This window comes from Diospyros lotus, chromosome 3 (genome assembly GCF_014633365.1).
Source record: "Diospyros lotus cultivar Yz01 chromosome 3, ASM1463336v1, whole genome shotgun sequence".
Lineage (NCBI taxonomy): Eukaryota > Viridiplantae > Streptophyta > Magnoliopsida > Ericales > Ebenaceae > Diospyros > Diospyros lotus.
The window spans coordinates 2,195,632-2,212,417 of record NC_068340.1 but is presented as its reverse complement, the minus strand read 5'-3'; the positions used below and the strand labels follow the sequence as shown (position 1 = coordinate 2,212,417).

Below are 16,786 nucleotides of genomic sequence, written 5' to 3'. Positions count from 1 at the left end.
TTGTTTGTTGATATGGGGCTTCTAGTACTGCATGTTTAAGAATCCTTTAGCACTTGTCAAGCAGAGACACATATAACTGTTTCAAGAGCAGACAGTTATTTGGCAAATTCAAGTTACTGAATTTAAGTTGTATTTGGAAAAACATGATTTCCATGATGATGAAGTCACACACCAATCAATTACAGGGCTAGCATCAAGATGAAGGCATGGTTTTCAAAGATCACCAACAACAAACAAAGAAAGGGATCAAATGCCAGTTCTCATAGATATGGTGACACTAACATTAGACCTCAGAAGACAAATTCCAACAACAGCAAACAGGCTCAGCCCTCCAAGAAGTGTGCTGCTGCTGCTTCCCCGCAAAAAGAAGTCGAATTGGCATCCACAGCACAACCAAGTGATGTTTCGAACAACTCCAAAACTGATGATTCTTGATGGAGAGAAACTATTTACTTAATTACTATTGTCTGTCTGTACCAAGTGGTGGCACAGGCTATGGTTGGTGATAAAGAAATGTGAGGGCATTTATAGGCTTAATAAACCAAGCAACACAGTTCAGCATCCACCACAAATATAACAGATATTGCAACTCACTAACACATGCTCAGATGCTCACCTGATGGCTCCATAGCCATTGTAACTATGAAGCTTGCAAAGCCCTGACCCGGGCAGTCAGTTCTCTGACCTGATTCCTTAGACGCTCTGGATTACAGAAGAAGTCAACAAAAACCCGCCTTTGAAGGCCCACCTCTTGTGAATGATGTTTTACTATCTGTAATTCAAAGCAACAGTCACGGTCAGGGTTCAAAAACGAGGGGAAGACGTGAAAAGACACGTCAATGACCCAAAGTAGAAAAAAATATAGGAGAAGAGGGCTTAGTTAAAGTTATAGGACCAACCAAAAAGAAAGAAAAACAATTCCCCAGTTATAATCTAGGATTAGTAGTATCTTTGGGCATTATATAATTATTTTTAGTAGGCTTAGCATTACCCAAGTATTTTTCCTAACAAACAAATAAAAAGTACTAATCCAAACCAACAATTCAACTACATATTGGAATTCAAAACTGAAGAAAAGTAAGGAAAATAACAGAATAGCAGGAAATTACTTCATTCTTCTTGCAATGTTCAAGTGTCACTTCTTCAACAGCAGCAGAGAGTTTTGCATTGATCTTTTCCATTTCATCAAGTTCTTTCATCAATGACTAGAGAAGACAAAGCTCTCAGGATCAGTAATATCATATTTCAAAAGGCCCTTAAAAGATTGCAATCATACGAAGGATTAGAGAACTAATAAGGGATAAAAAAGCTGGTACAAAACTAGTGCAGGATTGCACATTTTCGCAAGTTTATCTGAAACTAAAAGGAAAGGTTTTTGTTAAATTTCAACAAACTAACATATAATTCTAAACAGGAAATGAGACCTTGCAAAAGCACATTTTTCAAAATGTGTCCAGAAGCAGCAAAGATGTAATCTTTTCACTTAGTGAAAATGAATAAATAAGAAGCAAAAACAAATGGTGAATGGAAAAATTAACATACCCGAGGTGTCAAGATTGGCTGTGCAGTTGTTGATGATGAAAAAAGCAGTTGCTGTAAATTTTGAATGAGTGTGCACCTGACACATAAGCCGACAAAAACACGAGAGGATGTAATTGAAGTTCTATACAATCAATATAACTTTCATTTGACTATGAAGTTAACAATAACTGTACAACAAGTCTTTATCTAGAGAGAGGCACAACTTTCATGATGCCACAACCTCATCACAGATCTCTGATTACTATAAAAGCAATGAAGCTTATCATGTTTTTGTTGGACTGCATGATAATGATCAACTAACAAGCAGCAAACTGAAGCATAATCAGAAATAGACACCCCAATAACTATTAAATCGATTAGAAATGCATCCTGATGATTAACATCTCAAATGGGCATACATATATAGTGCATCCAGGAGAGATCAATTATCTGCTTTAGCAAAAGAATGATAACTCACAGTTCATTGATACATCTGTTTCTGTCCTCAGGAAGGGAATTCTCTAAGTCAGACTGAAGGGACATCAAATCTGACTGAAGGCCAGAAATCTGTTGAACAATGCCTGGTGCTGATACATATGTTGAAACTCCAGCTTGAGCATCTAATTAAAGGGAACGAAGAACAAGCATCCTTCAATGTTTTTTTCCTGGCGGAGGAAGAAATATCATGTGGATTAACTGAATAAGATGCACATACTAGAATAAATGCTCAAGAGATCTCTAATGCCATGCAGAAAAGTATCTCGATCATCCACTGCTCCTTGTTCTTGTACATCAGATGCAGCTTGTATTAATGCTACGCAACGACCCTATATGCATCAGAACACATAAGTGAAGACAGTAATAAATAAAATAAACAAATTGATGGAACTCACTAGAGAAATTGTATACAGGTTTCCCTAGTATTGTTATTTGAATAAATGCTATTGAAATTATTAACAGAAGCCCACATACCACACGGCCTTTAGTTGCTGACAGGTATCCCTGCAGCTCTGACTCAATAACTTTGAGCAATGAATAAGCTCCAAGCATATTCTTCTTTTCCAACCGACAAGCTAATTTTAAAAACTGGTGCCTTGCTAGCTGATTAATCAGATGATTGATGAACTGCAATAATAAAACAGTGACAAATATTTAGAGGCGGCTAAGTAACCTTGAACACTTGCAATGCAAGGTGCAGCTGCTAAACACTGAAACTTTGACACACATCCTAGCAATGGCAAACTAATCGCGTGGGTGTCACTTTAGTTGTTGCCAATGCATATCCTACTGCATGTGATTGTTTCGCACCATGGAAATTGATAGATGCAAAGAGTCAGTCTGTTCACCAAAAAATTAGTTACAATGGAAAATCAAAGTCAGACAGTATGATTTATTTGCTCAAGCCACTATTTTTTTAAGCAGTTACTTTAAGCCAACATGGAAATATTCTATAGACAGGGAATCTGGTTAGGGATGTAAATGGGGCCCCAATTAACCCCATTTACATGTTTTAATAAATTTTCACATAAGCCTTATACCTATATCCTCATTTTGCACTTGTTTTTAATTTAAATGGGGTTAAATGGGGCCCCATTTACATCCTTACATCTGGTTCCAACTAAACCTTGGAAAACTTCATCCTGATTAAGAACAAGCAAGTTGCATCCCCCAAAAGACATTTTCGGTGGTTCAGTAAAACTCGAAGGAAATTTTAGAAGGGGCCAAAAATTATATTATTTTCTAAATTCACTTACTGCTTTTTGCCGATTTATATAGAATTCTTGCCGCATGACCTTTAAATCATAATCACCTGCATACTCAAGAATCAAAATTTTATTGAACAAGATACAAAAAGGAAAAATGAAGAAAAGTATTTGCTATTACATCACAAGTTAAACCCATTATTTCCAACACCTTGCAGAATGTAAGTGTCTTGAAGCTGTGCCAGTTCCCAACAAAGATCGGGAATAGTCTGGAAAATATAAGGCAATCACTCGTAATTAGAACTCATACACACAATCCCCATTCAAAAACTTGAAAAAACTAGGCTACAAGAAAAATGAACAGACACAGAAATCAAGAACTTCAGGAATAAAAGCACAAGTACTGCTTTTCTAGGACAGCTATTTTATTTATGGACAAGGAATAATTAATAGCTAAAAGATGGCCTGCCATTCCCCAAGATCAAGTAAGTGATAAATCATTCTCATTCAAAAGCCCGAGAAAATTAGCTTACAAAAAAGCTCAGCATGGAATTAAGTCCTTTGGGAAATAAAACACAACTACTGCTGTTTTAGGACAGTTATTTCACTTAGTGGAAAAAAAGGCAGTCAATAGCTAGAAGGTGGCATGACCATTCCCCAGGATAAAGCAAAGCATATAAAGAGAAGATTAAAATTTCATTATCTGAGAATCTACACATGAACAAGCATTCTCTTCAGTTCGCACGCATACACAATTGGGAAGGAAGACTAAACATAGGTGCTTTAAGGTATCCAGGGAATTAAAATATAGATTTCACTAACAACTGCTATACCAAACATCATGCATGTGTCTGTGTGTGTATTATCAATAACAAAATCAACTCCTCAGGATCGTCAAAGATGAAGAATGGAGAGGAGACTTTTTCCAGATCTAGCAAGAAGCTTAAAGCATGTACAAACAAAGAATTGGTGGGCACAACTAATAAAGAAGGAACAAAATGATCAAAACGAAGCATAAACTAAAGATTTTAGGCTACAATCAGAAATTCGATAAATGTACCTCAGATAACTTCTCTTCTTTGTGATAGAGATTTGAAAGTTCACCCATCAGTTCAGAATGCTTTCTCCTACTCATTCAACAAAAAAATAAATAATGATGAAAACAAAAGATAAATCAACCTTTAATTAGAATAGGGATTAGAGATATCCTACCGAAGAGAATGGAGATCAAGATGAATGTGAGCTTCATCTGACGTTACTTGAGCTTTAAGTGCCATGAGAATGGCTTGCTGCTTAGCATTTTCAACTTGAGCTTCTACCCACTGTCTTTCACTAGTTCCAAATCTGTCAAAAGAATTGAATAAATGTAAAAACTATATGGGATACATACATTAGAAATGCAAAGTAAACAAAAAATGACAAAATAAATAGCTTCATTGTTCAAGAAGAAAAATCACATACATAGAACGAAGCCTTTGCAATTCCGATACACGTTGATGATGTGATTTCTCTATATCTGGTGCATCAGCAAATGAAAATAATTAGCAAACTTTCTTGCTTATACTACATAAATACTGAGTAGACTCGATATATGTATGAAAATTGAAATTTAGTATGCACGAGGAGATGGTTGGGTGGCTTTAGATACAGAAACATTAATAATATTAAGATTTCTCCGAAATACGCTGAGCAGACCGAGCTGCAGAAACAAATACAATATGACAAAAACCTGATTCATATACTTATTTGGATTAAACTATCAATAGGCAAGTGATAGAAAGGATGATAACAAGAAAAGGACAAATCAAGATTTAACATAAAAAGGGCATTCCCTTTTGCAATTGTCGGGGGTGGGTCATTTTTGTACACAGCTCTACTCTTGCTTTCTAAGCAAGTTGTTGCTACGACTCTAACCCTTGATCTTTTAGTTGCATGAAAGATGTGTGAATTGAATATCTCAATTTTTAGAATGTTTAAATATAGGACGTCAGTAAGTTAGGTCCAGAATGAACAATAACCTTTATTGTCATAAACTAATGCTCCTTATTTGACAAATCAAATAACCATTAAATGCTGACATATTTTTCACTGGACTCAATTCAATGGAGTTGGTTTAGAGACTCTAAAAGAACAGTAAAGCTTTAGAGGATCAGGTAATGAACAGCTGAACACAAAACAAAGCTCTTACAGTTCAAGAGTTGAACTCCAGGACCATCAGTAAACTCGGAGTGTTGGGTTGAAATCCCATGTGGTTCACATTCGGCTTAACTGAAACTAGTACTTTCCATTTGATTGTCAAGACACCTTAAGAGGTTTCTAGTCTTACCCAAAAAAATATTTTCTTTCTATTTTTATTATTTTTGTACTTTAGGCTTTTGACAACTTAACACCTTAAGAATTGTTGCACTCTAAAAAGTAAAACCAGCCATAAAATCAAGAGTTTTGGGTTTCAATCCCATGTAGTGCACCTAGGGCTTCATTGATAACAGTGGTATGCAGGTGATTATTGAGGCCCTGCATTACTGAGGGTCATTGTCATAAAAAAATAATAAAAAAGAGAACATGTTTCTTTTCTTTTATTCATTATTATCTTTATTTTTCTGATAAGTTTAGAATCTTAAGAATTTTAGTTTAATTCTTAAAAGATCCTCCTCTCCTTTGAGCCAGTTCGTAACTTTGATCCACAAACAAATGGTCATTGTTAACTGATATGAGAAACATAACCGCGATATAGAAAAATGAAAGACATAATATATCTGCAAGGGTTTAAAAAGTAAAGGACCCAAGAAAGATAAGCAAAAGAAACAAGAGAGAGGACTACCTCGTACCAAGACATTTGAAATATCATCAAGACTCACCCAAGAGCATTTAGCTTTGCCCTCCTCAACAACGAGCCGATAAGGACCCTGGATCAAATATAGAAAAATGAAAGTAACATTCAAGTTCCTTCATAAAGAGACATCTAAAAATTTGTACAGTATTTAACTTCCATAATACAAGTTTCATAGAACCTTGTAAATGTATGGTTCATGATGGTAATCAAGGCAGGAGGAGGATATAAACCAATCTTAACTCTTCTGTAAGCTCAAAATTAGATTTAGATCACAAGCACATTGGACAGATGCTAGTTCATTCCTGCTGAGGACATTTACTAATTTTTGGGGAGTAATTTCTGGAAAACTGGGGTTGTTTTCCATAACTAAACAGCTGCTCAAAGTTTTCAAAATTGGAAGGCGAGCTTTGAGTTGTGGCTCCATTCTCAGGATTGGGGCTAAACTATAAGCATGCAAGGAGGAGTAGGTTAGAAACAAGCTGTGTTCAGGAAATGAGTTCCCAAACTTATAAAAAAGCCATCAGTAATCCTAAAACTGCTGCCAAATGATTGGTCTAGACTAAATTTACTAAGAAACGTAGGCCATATGCCTATCTTGTCCCAAGAATTGTTGCTATAAGTATGATAGACCAATTGGAGAGTAAAAGATACCAGAAGAAATAAAATAAAACAAAAATAGCAGTTCTGTGATCATATACCGTATCCAGTTGTTTAGCAAACCACTGATTCAGCTCCTTCATACAAGAAGCATCCACAACCAAATATGGATGAAAATCAGAGTAAGCCAAGTAAAGGCCATCATCTGCGTGCAAAAGAATTCCAAAACTCATTAAAACCAAAAAACAAGAAAAAGTGTAAAATGGAAAGCAGGTTAAGGTTAGCAGAACTATGTTCTGTGTTTTCTTTCATTGTTCACCTCAACCTCCCTGGTCTCCTGATTATTCTTCATACAAAATGCCAAGTAAACAAAAACATAGGTATTGAAGAAAAATAAATTGAGCTTAAAACCAATTTATCTATCCAGTCAATCAAGTTATTCATGGAAAATAATAGCACAGTCAAATATTAATGTATAAAAAGTATTTGAACCCAAAAAGGCCATTTTAAAACCTAACCCATCTATGGTTTAAAGTTAATTCAATAACCAAATTCAATCACCACCACAAACTCCCAACCACACCCACCCAAAAAAAGAAACCAAAAACAAAAGACCTATGATGAAATCTGCCAATATAAAGAAAAAATAAATGAAAATATTTTTTTTTGCATTAAAAAGTACAAATTTTAAAATTTAACAACTTTACTGAAAGTAATAAACATAATAGTGCACAAATGACAAAGGAAGAAGGAATGCATTACCATCCCCTGAATGATAATGAGCCAACTCTTGAGATGTAGAAGCAATCCTTCCAAGAACTGCATTCATCTAAGTCACAATGAAAAGGTTTAAAAACTTGCAAAACAAGTAAAAAATAAGATCTCTGAGAAAAGGAAATACGGTCATCACTGTTAGAAAATACCAGCAAGAGATTATTTCAAGGGGTAACATTTGGTGACTTTTTTTTTTCTAGCTTCAACTTCATTGTTATGGACTTGTTTCCATACTGAAAGCACATTGGCAGAAATCAAATCACTTAAGATATGTGCTTTGCATGTGCAGAAGCCAGCTTATCACTGTACAAATTTCTTTTTATAGAAATAAGATGGGATTTGTTACAAACTGATCTAGTAGCTGAGAATTAAAAACAAAAATAAATAATAGGGTGATATCATGCATCACATATGAAACACTATAAGTTTTTCCACGTTTGTTGTCCACCTTTGCCTGAGTACATCAGAAGAAAAGATGCAAACCTAAAAATGAATCTAACACAGCTTTCAGTTTACAACCATACTTGAGATTTATAACACCAGATAGCTGTGTTAATTCAATCATTGTTTCAACAACCAATGAACCACTGATTTATTGCTTTACTTTTGTACCTCCTAAGAAACTGATGAAAGACTTTCACACAACTGAACAATTTGCAAAGAATATACACTCTCCTAAAAGCAAGATAAGGACATTGCTGTGCACTGCAAACCTCTAAATTTCTGGCTGAAAGGCTGTCCTCTATAGAAGTAAGCTGTCCATTGACTGTAGAAGTTGCTGCAACTCGAGCCCTTCTTCCTTGGATCAAAGCTGACGCCTGGCCAGTGAGCAAATCATACTGAGTCTGCAGTTGCTTTAGCTGTTTCTGCAATTCTAAGGCCTCAGCTTTAAACGCTAAAGTAGCATCCCTGGAGATGAAAGTTAATCCGTCAATGGCAAAAGCAAAGAATAAAATAGCATCATGATTATTCATTATTTGCTGCAGAGTGAAACTCCAGAAGTACCATGCAGAATTTTTTCTTTTTTTTAACACCAGAAATAAAGAGAAAAATCTTGGTGCAGTGATGAACTTCACATGATCATGATGATGCTTTTGAGCCCACTCAAATGAAACTTCACTTTGTGGTGAGGTCAGTATTTTGTTATGCAAAGAAAATATGCCTAGTGTAAACTCATTCCCAACCCCCCCCCCCCCCCCCCCCAAAAAAAAAAAAAAAAAACCTTCTTTCTCAAGAGAACAACATAATAAAGTAATGCCCGTTAAAGATAAGATTTAAGAAACACAGTTAAGATAATTTGAACATATGGAGAAAAAAATGAATAACTCACCTACCAAAAGAATGAAATTATTTTTAAAAAAATGTAACAGAAAATGCAGAGGAATAGAAAAAAAAAAATACTTGAAAGAAAACCTGGTGGGACTAAATCTTCTGATGATGCCTTAGGCATGGCATAGGATATAATTGCCTTACAGAAAATATGGCCATAAACAAAGATGATTGCAGAACTAGAATTCAAGTATTCGACCAACCTGGTGGGACTAAATCTTTTGACGATGATAACGATCTAGCCACACATAAAAAATAAAAATAAAAATGTCAAATTTATTAAAATGTTCAAATTTACTGTAGTCGCATTTTTCATTTTGGTGGGAGGAGGTTAAGTGCTCTAGCATGTCAAATTACTCAAATCTCAAAAAAGTATCCAGACAAACATGTGCAAAAAGCCATCAGTAGGCATTAGTAGTAGCCTAAAACATTGTTTAAATTAAATGTTAAGTGATGCTCATATCATAGGAAAATAGGAACAAGAATATCATATCTCAAGAATTGGAAACAAGTGAAACCCAAATCCCCCTTGAAAGTTTCCAAATAAATGTCAAGAGATGGAAAGAACGTATGCTACTTTTTTTTTTTTTCCTTTTGGATCCATAAGTTTCTTGATCTTATAGAATAACAAAGATCACTCAAAACAAGTTACCAGTACTGCTTAACAATATCATTAGCAATCAACCACTAAAGGAAGAGACCTACATAATGACAATGAACATAAGCAATTAAAATGGCCGATTAATATTAACTTACTAATATTTATATTGAACCTTGATGAATTTATGAAGGCTCCTATGAGGAAAGTGGATGGAATTTAACTAGTACTTAACAAAAGAGGTTGAGAAAGACTAGGAAAAACTCGGTGGAAGACACTTAGGTTTGATATTAATTATATGGGTCTTACAAAAAATAAGGCCATATATAGAAATGAATGAAAAGAGAGAATCCATGTGTCCAACCTCGCATAGTGGGATAAAGGCTTGGTATATCATCGTCATTATTTTTTCGTTGGTGTATGTAAGAAGTCAAATAATAGGGTGTAACCAGAAACAAGAACTGAGTAAAGCATCTTTTTCTCTAAATGTTGAATTATCTCCAATCAAAATTTGTCAACATACAACGAATTAGAAGTGTGTGTGTGCATATAAAGATTCCTAACTAAAGTCCACGGTATCAAAAACACAAAATTTTGCTTCTTGAGGTTTAACAGCCCAGGAGCAAAGAATTTTCAGGAATGAAAACATGGGAGACAAAGATACCCTAGGAGCCATTGTTTGCTCAAAATTTTAACTTGCATAAACTTCTGAATCACAATTAACAAGTAGGGCATCTACTCTGATACTAGCCAAGTATGTTAGAAAAAGGAAAGAACTTAAGATTTCAAAAATATGAAGTCATAGACAAACATTCCACATAAAAATGTTGATGTTATAAATACAGAAACAAAAAGAAACTAATCACCATCAACTATTGATATGACAATACCCCAAAAGAAACAGGAAAATGAAACTCGGAAACCTGAGATTGCAAATCCATGCAACAAGAATTGTTACCGTATGTCTTTCAATCCTTCTTCAGCACCAAAAACAGCCTCCTGGTTGTCTCTCCTACTTGAAAAGGCTGATATGCTATCATAAGCAAAATCCAAGTCTTCCCCCTGTTAATTAACCATGTCAGGCATATCAGTGCATAAGTGTATCTCAACAACGGTAATTGGAGAAAGTGAAGCCAAATATACATAAACAGGATATTGATACAAATATTCATAAACAAAATTTTAACCATCTGTTATCTAAAAATGAAAAAGTCAATCAGGACCACCAGAAGGTCCAGAATGATTGCACAAAGCCATAAGTCAATGGATTCTTTTTAGTTTTTATCCATTTATGTTGTTCACAACTTAGACACCTGATGTAAAAAAAAAAATTAGAAAAAAATTAAGCATTAACTCCCTAATCCTCTCCAGACACACAACCTCCTAAACCAAACATTTCAGGAATTCAACTGCTTGGCAGACATTCTTGTGACAGTTCACTCCTTACAATCCACACAATAACAATAACAACAACAATAATCACAAACCTCAGACTTGCTAGGTGGCTCTGGCTACTTGAATTATAGACCTTCAATCATCTCTATCCATGGCCATACCTTTGTAAGATCATTATATCCTATGTCATGTTTAAGGGTTTCTAGTTAAGTTCTCTTTGACCTCCCTCTCCCTCTTTTGCTATAAACTTTCACTATTTTATCCACTCTCCTTACTGTTTTATCTTCAACAGGTGTCACTCCAACCTTATTACATATTCACCACGTCTAAATCTCAACTACGCATGATCCTTGTAATCCAACCACAAAAAAAATGAGTTATTTAGGCCTCATAGAAACAATGCCCAGAAAGGGTATTGAGGAAAAATAAAGGAATAATACGGCAGACAACCATTTGTGTTAGGTGTATCACCAGCATTGCGTGGCATTCTGAAAATAGCAGATAAGTTAAAAACCGTAATGCAATGAATAATAAAAAAATAACAACAATAAAATGGTCAAACAGGAAATAAGAATAATAATTCACACCGTCCACGCAAATCAAATGTTCATGGGAATGGGCCCCATAAATTTAGTAGGAATATTTTCTGCAATTACAAAAATCCAACAGCAAAAAAGTACTTTCCAGAAGAACGACCATTATGACAGTACCTCCAGTAGCTTCCCTTCTTGTAGAAATTGCTCGTAACTGGATGATGAAAGAAAATGCAGATATTAACTAAAGAAATAATAACTTGAATCGAGTTTAGTGAAACTAGGAAAAGATTTCAAGCATTCAACAGTTGATAAATTGAAACCAGATGAAGCGATAAATGGAACAACTACTGTGCCATCAAATATGCCCTAAAATTACTGCACGTTGTCAATTACAACCCTAAAAACAAGCAAGCAATCGGAGGAATTAGATATGGAACAGAGGGAGAAGAGATACGCAACTGAGAAAGCTCCGAGGCGGAGAGGACATTGGAGGGGCGTAGGCTGGAGCAGAGCCAGTCCAGGATGGGGCGAGCGTCATCGTATTGGAAGGGCCATTCAAAGCTGTCGGGGTCTAATACTACTCCCTCCGGCCCTTTGTACCCCAATTCCACCAACAAACCACACAGTCTCGCTCCGCTCATTCTTCACTCACCTCCGATTCAATGTGCCTCGCCAAACTCGCCTCAGATCCGCAAGCAATTCATCCAAATTGCCTTCATTCTGAAGCTCCACTGTTCGTCGCTCTGAGAATTTCACAACAAAGAGAGGAGAGAGACGCAGTACTCAATTTGGGGGTGCTTTTGGCGCCGGCCTGCTAGCGGTGGAAATAAATAAAAACAAAACTAAATTAGAGGCTTTTTTAATTTAGTTTTATGAAATGAATAATGCTAATTATTATTCTTGATTAATGATTAAATATTAATAAGTGTATCTCATTTTTATACAAAATAAATTTATTATATAGTATTTTTAATATTTAAATAATTTTATTAATTATATATTGTGTTTTAAACTGTTTAATTAACTAATAAAATTATTTAAATATTAAAAATAAAATACAATAAATACATTTTATCTAAAAATAATATGCATTTATTAGGATAATGATTCGCATTACCCTCAATTGAGTCCACAAAATGCTAACAAATTTTGATTATTAAGTTCATAAAAAATTTAGATCAAGTACATTTATATAATTTAAGTGATTATTTTGATAAATATATCGATATTATCAATATAACTCTTAATATTTGATAATTAAAAACAACATAATCCTTAAAGAAGTTAGATAATTTCATAAGATGTTTGTACATTTTTTCATGTTAGGAGAACACTAATGTTTATTAATTATTTAAATCTTCAAATTTGATTTTTTTTAACAAGACTCGAGGTACGTTCTAATTTAAAATGATAGACTATTTTTTTTTTAATTTTTCATTGAAATTCTTATTTACAGATTAAAAATAAGTATTTAAATTTACAATTACCGAAGCCAAAAAATCAACACATGAGCCATATCTATATCAATATCTATTATCTATATATAGTATAAATTAGACTATATATGAAGGCCTCAAGAACACTGGTTCTATATACAATCCCAAGTAGCAAATTGTGTTGAATTAGTAGCTTGCTCTAGTACAGTGGCACCAAATCCTTGTAGGGGTTTTAAACCATCTATTATGTTCACCAATAGCCATTGCTGAAGAGCTCCTGCAAGGCGGCCATTGGACATGCTGCCCTTAATATTAGGCCTGTCTTAACAAAACTTGTTGACGTTTTGAGATTTTTTCTTTTTTTGGGTTTAATGAATACTTACAAAACAAAGAAAATAAAATACTAGGACCAGAGATAGGGCGCATTCTATCTGGTCGGGGGCGGCCTTTCCAGCGCAACCCATCCAAATTTCCCCTTCCGGAAGTCAGACAAGACGCGAAATGCTGCTTGATTGGTGTCTCCGTTGAACAGTTGCCCCGCTAGTTTCTCGATAAACCTGCATTGGGTTGGGAATTCTAACTTATCAGTCATTTTTATTTATGAAATTATCATATAGCAAAGTGGGAATGAAAATGTGATGGGTCAGTGGCCAAACAGTAGACATCAGTGACATTTTACGTACGTTTTACCACAGCAATCGCTTGCGTCAATCCTGTACCGGTTGCCAATGGCTTCTGTGCCTGCAACAACAAACACCTCCATCAATTCTTTCTGCATATAAACCACTAGAAGATCTGGAGACCTCTATATGAGGAACAGGCAGATGTGGCTTTGAGATTAAGAAGACGGGCAAGTCAAACAATTCAAGTTGCGCCCCTGATAGCGTGTAGCAGACCTGTTATGAGATTGAAGAGTCGTTTCACCAATCAAATGTTCCAACAAAAGAAATCCATCCGTGAACATACATACTAACCGATGAAGCCTGGATTTGGAAGACAGAGCAAGGGGACGGTCTCCTTATCTTTTACAACCACCACTGGCCATATGCAACATCATATGGTCAAAAGGAGTGCTGGTGTCTATTGGGGAATCAAGAGGATCCTCACCAACCAACCCTCCATATGAGTGACGATCTATCTTTACCAATAGCCCCAAGCATCTAGAAAACTAACAGGCCCAATACATAAATCCTTTCCTTTGTAAATCACCAGCATGAGACATATATCCACCTATGCCAGAAATTTGACTCAATTTGCTGATTAAAACACTTAGGTCCCATAATCTAGGCGCTATGGAAGACAGAATGCGCTGACATTTGTATGATATTTCAATGCTTTATGTCCAACACTCAGACTGATCTTCCCGGAATTTAATATAATTCAAGTAGAATAAAGGCAAAGGAAAGATTTGAAAATTCAACTTGTACTATTATCCCACAGGTTTCTTGTGACATCCATCAGTTCAGTACACGTTACCTTTAGCTACATCCAGTTGTTAATTGATATTTAAGCTCTTGTGTGGCCGTTTCATGTTTGGCCTTATATTTCATTCTTGCAAAGAAACATAAATAAAAGAATCCGCTATAATTCCAAGACATAACAAAAGCAATTGGAAAAACTAAAGGAAACGCACCAACAGCAGGAATCCTTGAAAGTAGTTGTACAAGAATAGCTGCAACATCAGCAACATCATAGGATCTCTCTCCTATATCATCACATATGGCAAGCTTTATTGCCGACGACTGGTCATCTATCCGCATTGGGAGCATACCAGGGGAATCCAGCAACTCCAGATCTTTCCCAAATCGAACCCATCTTTTCCATGGAAGAAGAGACATAAAATGCAGAACATAATAAAAGTCAGATTTACTTAACATCAACCTTACATATAACACTAGCTAAACAAAGTTTCTCTTATAGGCAGAAAGATGTAAGATAAAAGAATAGCCCAGATCTGAGGAAGGAAAAAAAGAATAGCCCAGATCAATATGGTTTCATGCCTCTTAGGTCAACAATGAAGGAATATACTTGCTGAGTCACCAAATGGAAAGTACTAGAGATAAACACAGTGTACATAGATTTTGAAAAGCTTGTGGCAGTCCTCAAAGAAGTCTTGCAAAGGGTTTAAGAAGGAAATCTGAATTACTTATTTATAATTTATTTAAGACATATCCTGAAACAAAAATGTGCTAGAACTTACAGAAGGGATATCGAGCCTTTTTCAATTACAACTGAATTACATTAATGAGTTGCACTGAAGCCTTATCTTTTTGCTCTAGTTAACTCACTAATCAAAATCCAAGAGAGGTGCATTAGTGAATGTTATTTGCAAACAACATCACCTTAACAGATGAAACTTAAGAAAGCATGTGTCACGACCCTAGGGGAGTAGTGTGTAATATTGTATAAAAGTAGGGTCTAAAGGAAGAAATAAAGGAATAACAGAGAGGCTGTAAAACGGTTGAACTAAGCCGTTAGTAGTTAGAAGTTGTTGAGGCAGCTAGAGGTCCTATAAAACAGGGACCTACGGCATTTTGTGGGTTAGCTTGGAAATGAATAATCGAATTCCCTCTCTTGATTCTTTTTCTCTCTCCTCTATCTTTCTGTTCTCTCTTTCTATCAGTTCTTACGTTCACAATTTACCAATTTGCAAGCCCTAATTCAAGGGCTTGACAGCATGATACTAAACTTGAGGTATAGAGGGGCACCTTAGAATTCACAAGCTTCAGGTTTAGATCAAATTTCTCACCATGCCTTTTACTGCCAAATAAGATACTGCAAAACAGGTCTTTTCTCAAAGTTCCTATTACAGTTTCTAAGCCACTTACAAACCTTTCTACATTTTCAATTTATAAAAAATTCATTGCCCCATCATGAGAAAATTACAGTTTCGATTCAAATTTTAACCAAAAGAAACTACTTTGGTCTAGTCCATCATCAATGCCAGAAAAAATGATTAGTGTATAATGTCAGTAAAAATTGTTCTTAATCTACTTAAGAAATTAAATGATTAAAATAATAAGACATACCTCAATTCTCTTGTAACACCTGGTCTTGGAGCCGCTGGACACATCCGGCGCTTCAGCAACCGGTTTATCAAAGATGACTTACCAACATTTGGATACCCAACCATTCCAGCTCGAACCTGTCAAAGAATGATGACTATCAAGTAAAATAAGACTTTGTTGGCAAGCTACAACACCAGCCTCGGATATCGTAATTTCTGAATACAAGACTCAAATAATTCAGTTTCATTGTTTTCACTACTTCAACTGAAAATTTATTGTCAAAAACTCTCCACCCACCTACTCCCACTTAAAAAAAAAAAAAGAACCTCATCCAAGAGTATAATTTTTAAGGGGACAAAGTGCAAATGCCAAGAGTTCAAAACTCCCTACATAAACCTTCAAATTTTCTGATCATTGACACCTAAAAAATTGGAGGAACACAAACAGATTCTCATGACCTGTGATAAGAGATTTTAAAAAAAGACAGTGCAACTTTGAGAGCTGCACATTTGACACAATGGAAAGCCACATAACAAACTGCAAACCCTAAACAGATGCAACAAAAACTAGAGCTCTGAAAGCTCACCGGACGAGGAAGTAATCCTTTTGCTCTACGTTTAACATTCACACCAGCTGCAGATTCCTTGGCTAACCTACTCAATTTCATGGTGCCCTGAACCAAAGCAAAGGAAACCATTAAATTCTGCTGCAGCCTTCCCCACCTCTTCCCCCAACTCAAGAAAAGGGAAGTTATGTAGTTGAACTATCAAAATAAAAACAAATGCATGAATAAGTACCATCCCAAGTTGCCCATTGGAGAAGATAACCTTCATTCCTTGACTTGAAAAATAAGTTGCCCAAGCATTCCGATCTTCAGCGGATATCATATCTTCTCTATTCAAAACTAAAATGCGTTTTCTATTGCCAAGCCAAGAATCCATCTGCTTAAGTTCAATTACTAAGTGACTGAATGAATGAGAAAAATAACAAATAAATAGCGTGGATCAAAATTAAGAGGTTCTGACTCTGTTCCAGGGATGGAATCAGATGACATGT

At 35.4% G+C, this 16,786-nt stretch overlaps 2 protein-coding genes across 6 annotated transcripts in view; both read right to left on the bottom strand.

Annotated features, from left to right (window-relative positions):
• Positions 1-113: 113 nt before the first annotated feature.
• LOC127798310 (AUGMIN subunit 3) lies at positions 114-12,073 on the bottom strand. 2 transcript variants are annotated; one of them, XM_052331784.1, is made up of 19 exons: positions 11,746-12,073; positions 11,461-11,497; positions 10,314-10,417; positions 8,142-8,337; positions 7,417-7,483; positions 6,756-6,859; positions 6,046-6,130; positions 4,686-4,740; positions 4,437-4,568; positions 4,285-4,351; positions 3,436-3,493; positions 3,276-3,331; positions 2,494-2,646; positions 2,237-2,348; positions 2,000-2,141; positions 1,543-1,618; positions 1,110-1,205; positions 617-772; positions 114-430 (listed from the first exon to the last, which is right to left on the bottom strand). In XM_052331784.1, the coding sequence occupies exons 1-18, from the start codon at positions 11,925-11,927 to the stop codon at positions 641-643; spliced, it is 1,854 nt and encodes a 617-aa protein (XP_052187744.1). In that variant the 5' UTR covers positions 11,928-12,073; the 3' UTR covers positions 114-430; positions 617-640. The 2 variants fall into 2 exon arrangements, with proteins under 2 accessions (XP_052187744.1, XP_052187743.1); XM_052331783.1 differs by having other exon boundaries at positions 114-772.
• A 705-nt stretch (positions 12,074-12,778) lies between these two features.
• LOC127797241 (DAR GTPase 3, chloroplastic) overlaps positions 12,779-16,786 on the bottom strand; it is a 37,642-nt gene continuing 33,634 nt past the window's right edge. For 3 of the 4 annotated variants that reach the window (XM_052329951.1, XM_052329952.1, XM_052329950.1), the window contains 6 exons: positions 16,528-16,671; positions 16,317-16,403; positions 15,752-15,867; positions 14,356-14,537; positions 13,406-13,463; positions 13,046-13,279 (listed from right to left, as the gene is read on the bottom strand). In XM_052329951.1, the coding sequence (XP_052185911.1) occupies positions 13,150-13,279; positions 13,406-13,463; positions 14,356-14,537; positions 15,752-15,867; positions 16,317-16,403; positions 16,528-16,671 (717 nt within the window). In that variant the 3' untranslated portion in view covers positions 13,046-13,149. Of the gene's footprint in view, positions 13,000-13,045; positions 13,280-13,405; positions 13,464-14,355; positions 14,538-15,751; positions 15,868-16,316; positions 16,404-16,527; positions 16,672-16,786 lie in introns of those variants that run through there. The other variant, XM_052329953.1, reaches the window with a different exon arrangement.

Coding starts and splice junctions, on each gene's coding strand:
- LOC127798310 (XM_052331783.1), bottom strand. CDS start 11,927: ATGAGCGGAGCGAGACTGTGTGGTTTGTTGGTGGAATTGGGGTACAAA. Junction 4,352..4,436: donor CTTGATCTCCATTCTCTTCG/GTAGGATATCTC, acceptor TTGAATGAGTAG/GAGAAAGCATTCTGAACTGA. Junction 2,349..2,493: donor CAGCAACTAAAGGCCGTGTG/GTATGTGGGCTT, acceptor TGATGCATATAG/GGTCGTTGCGTAGCATTAAT.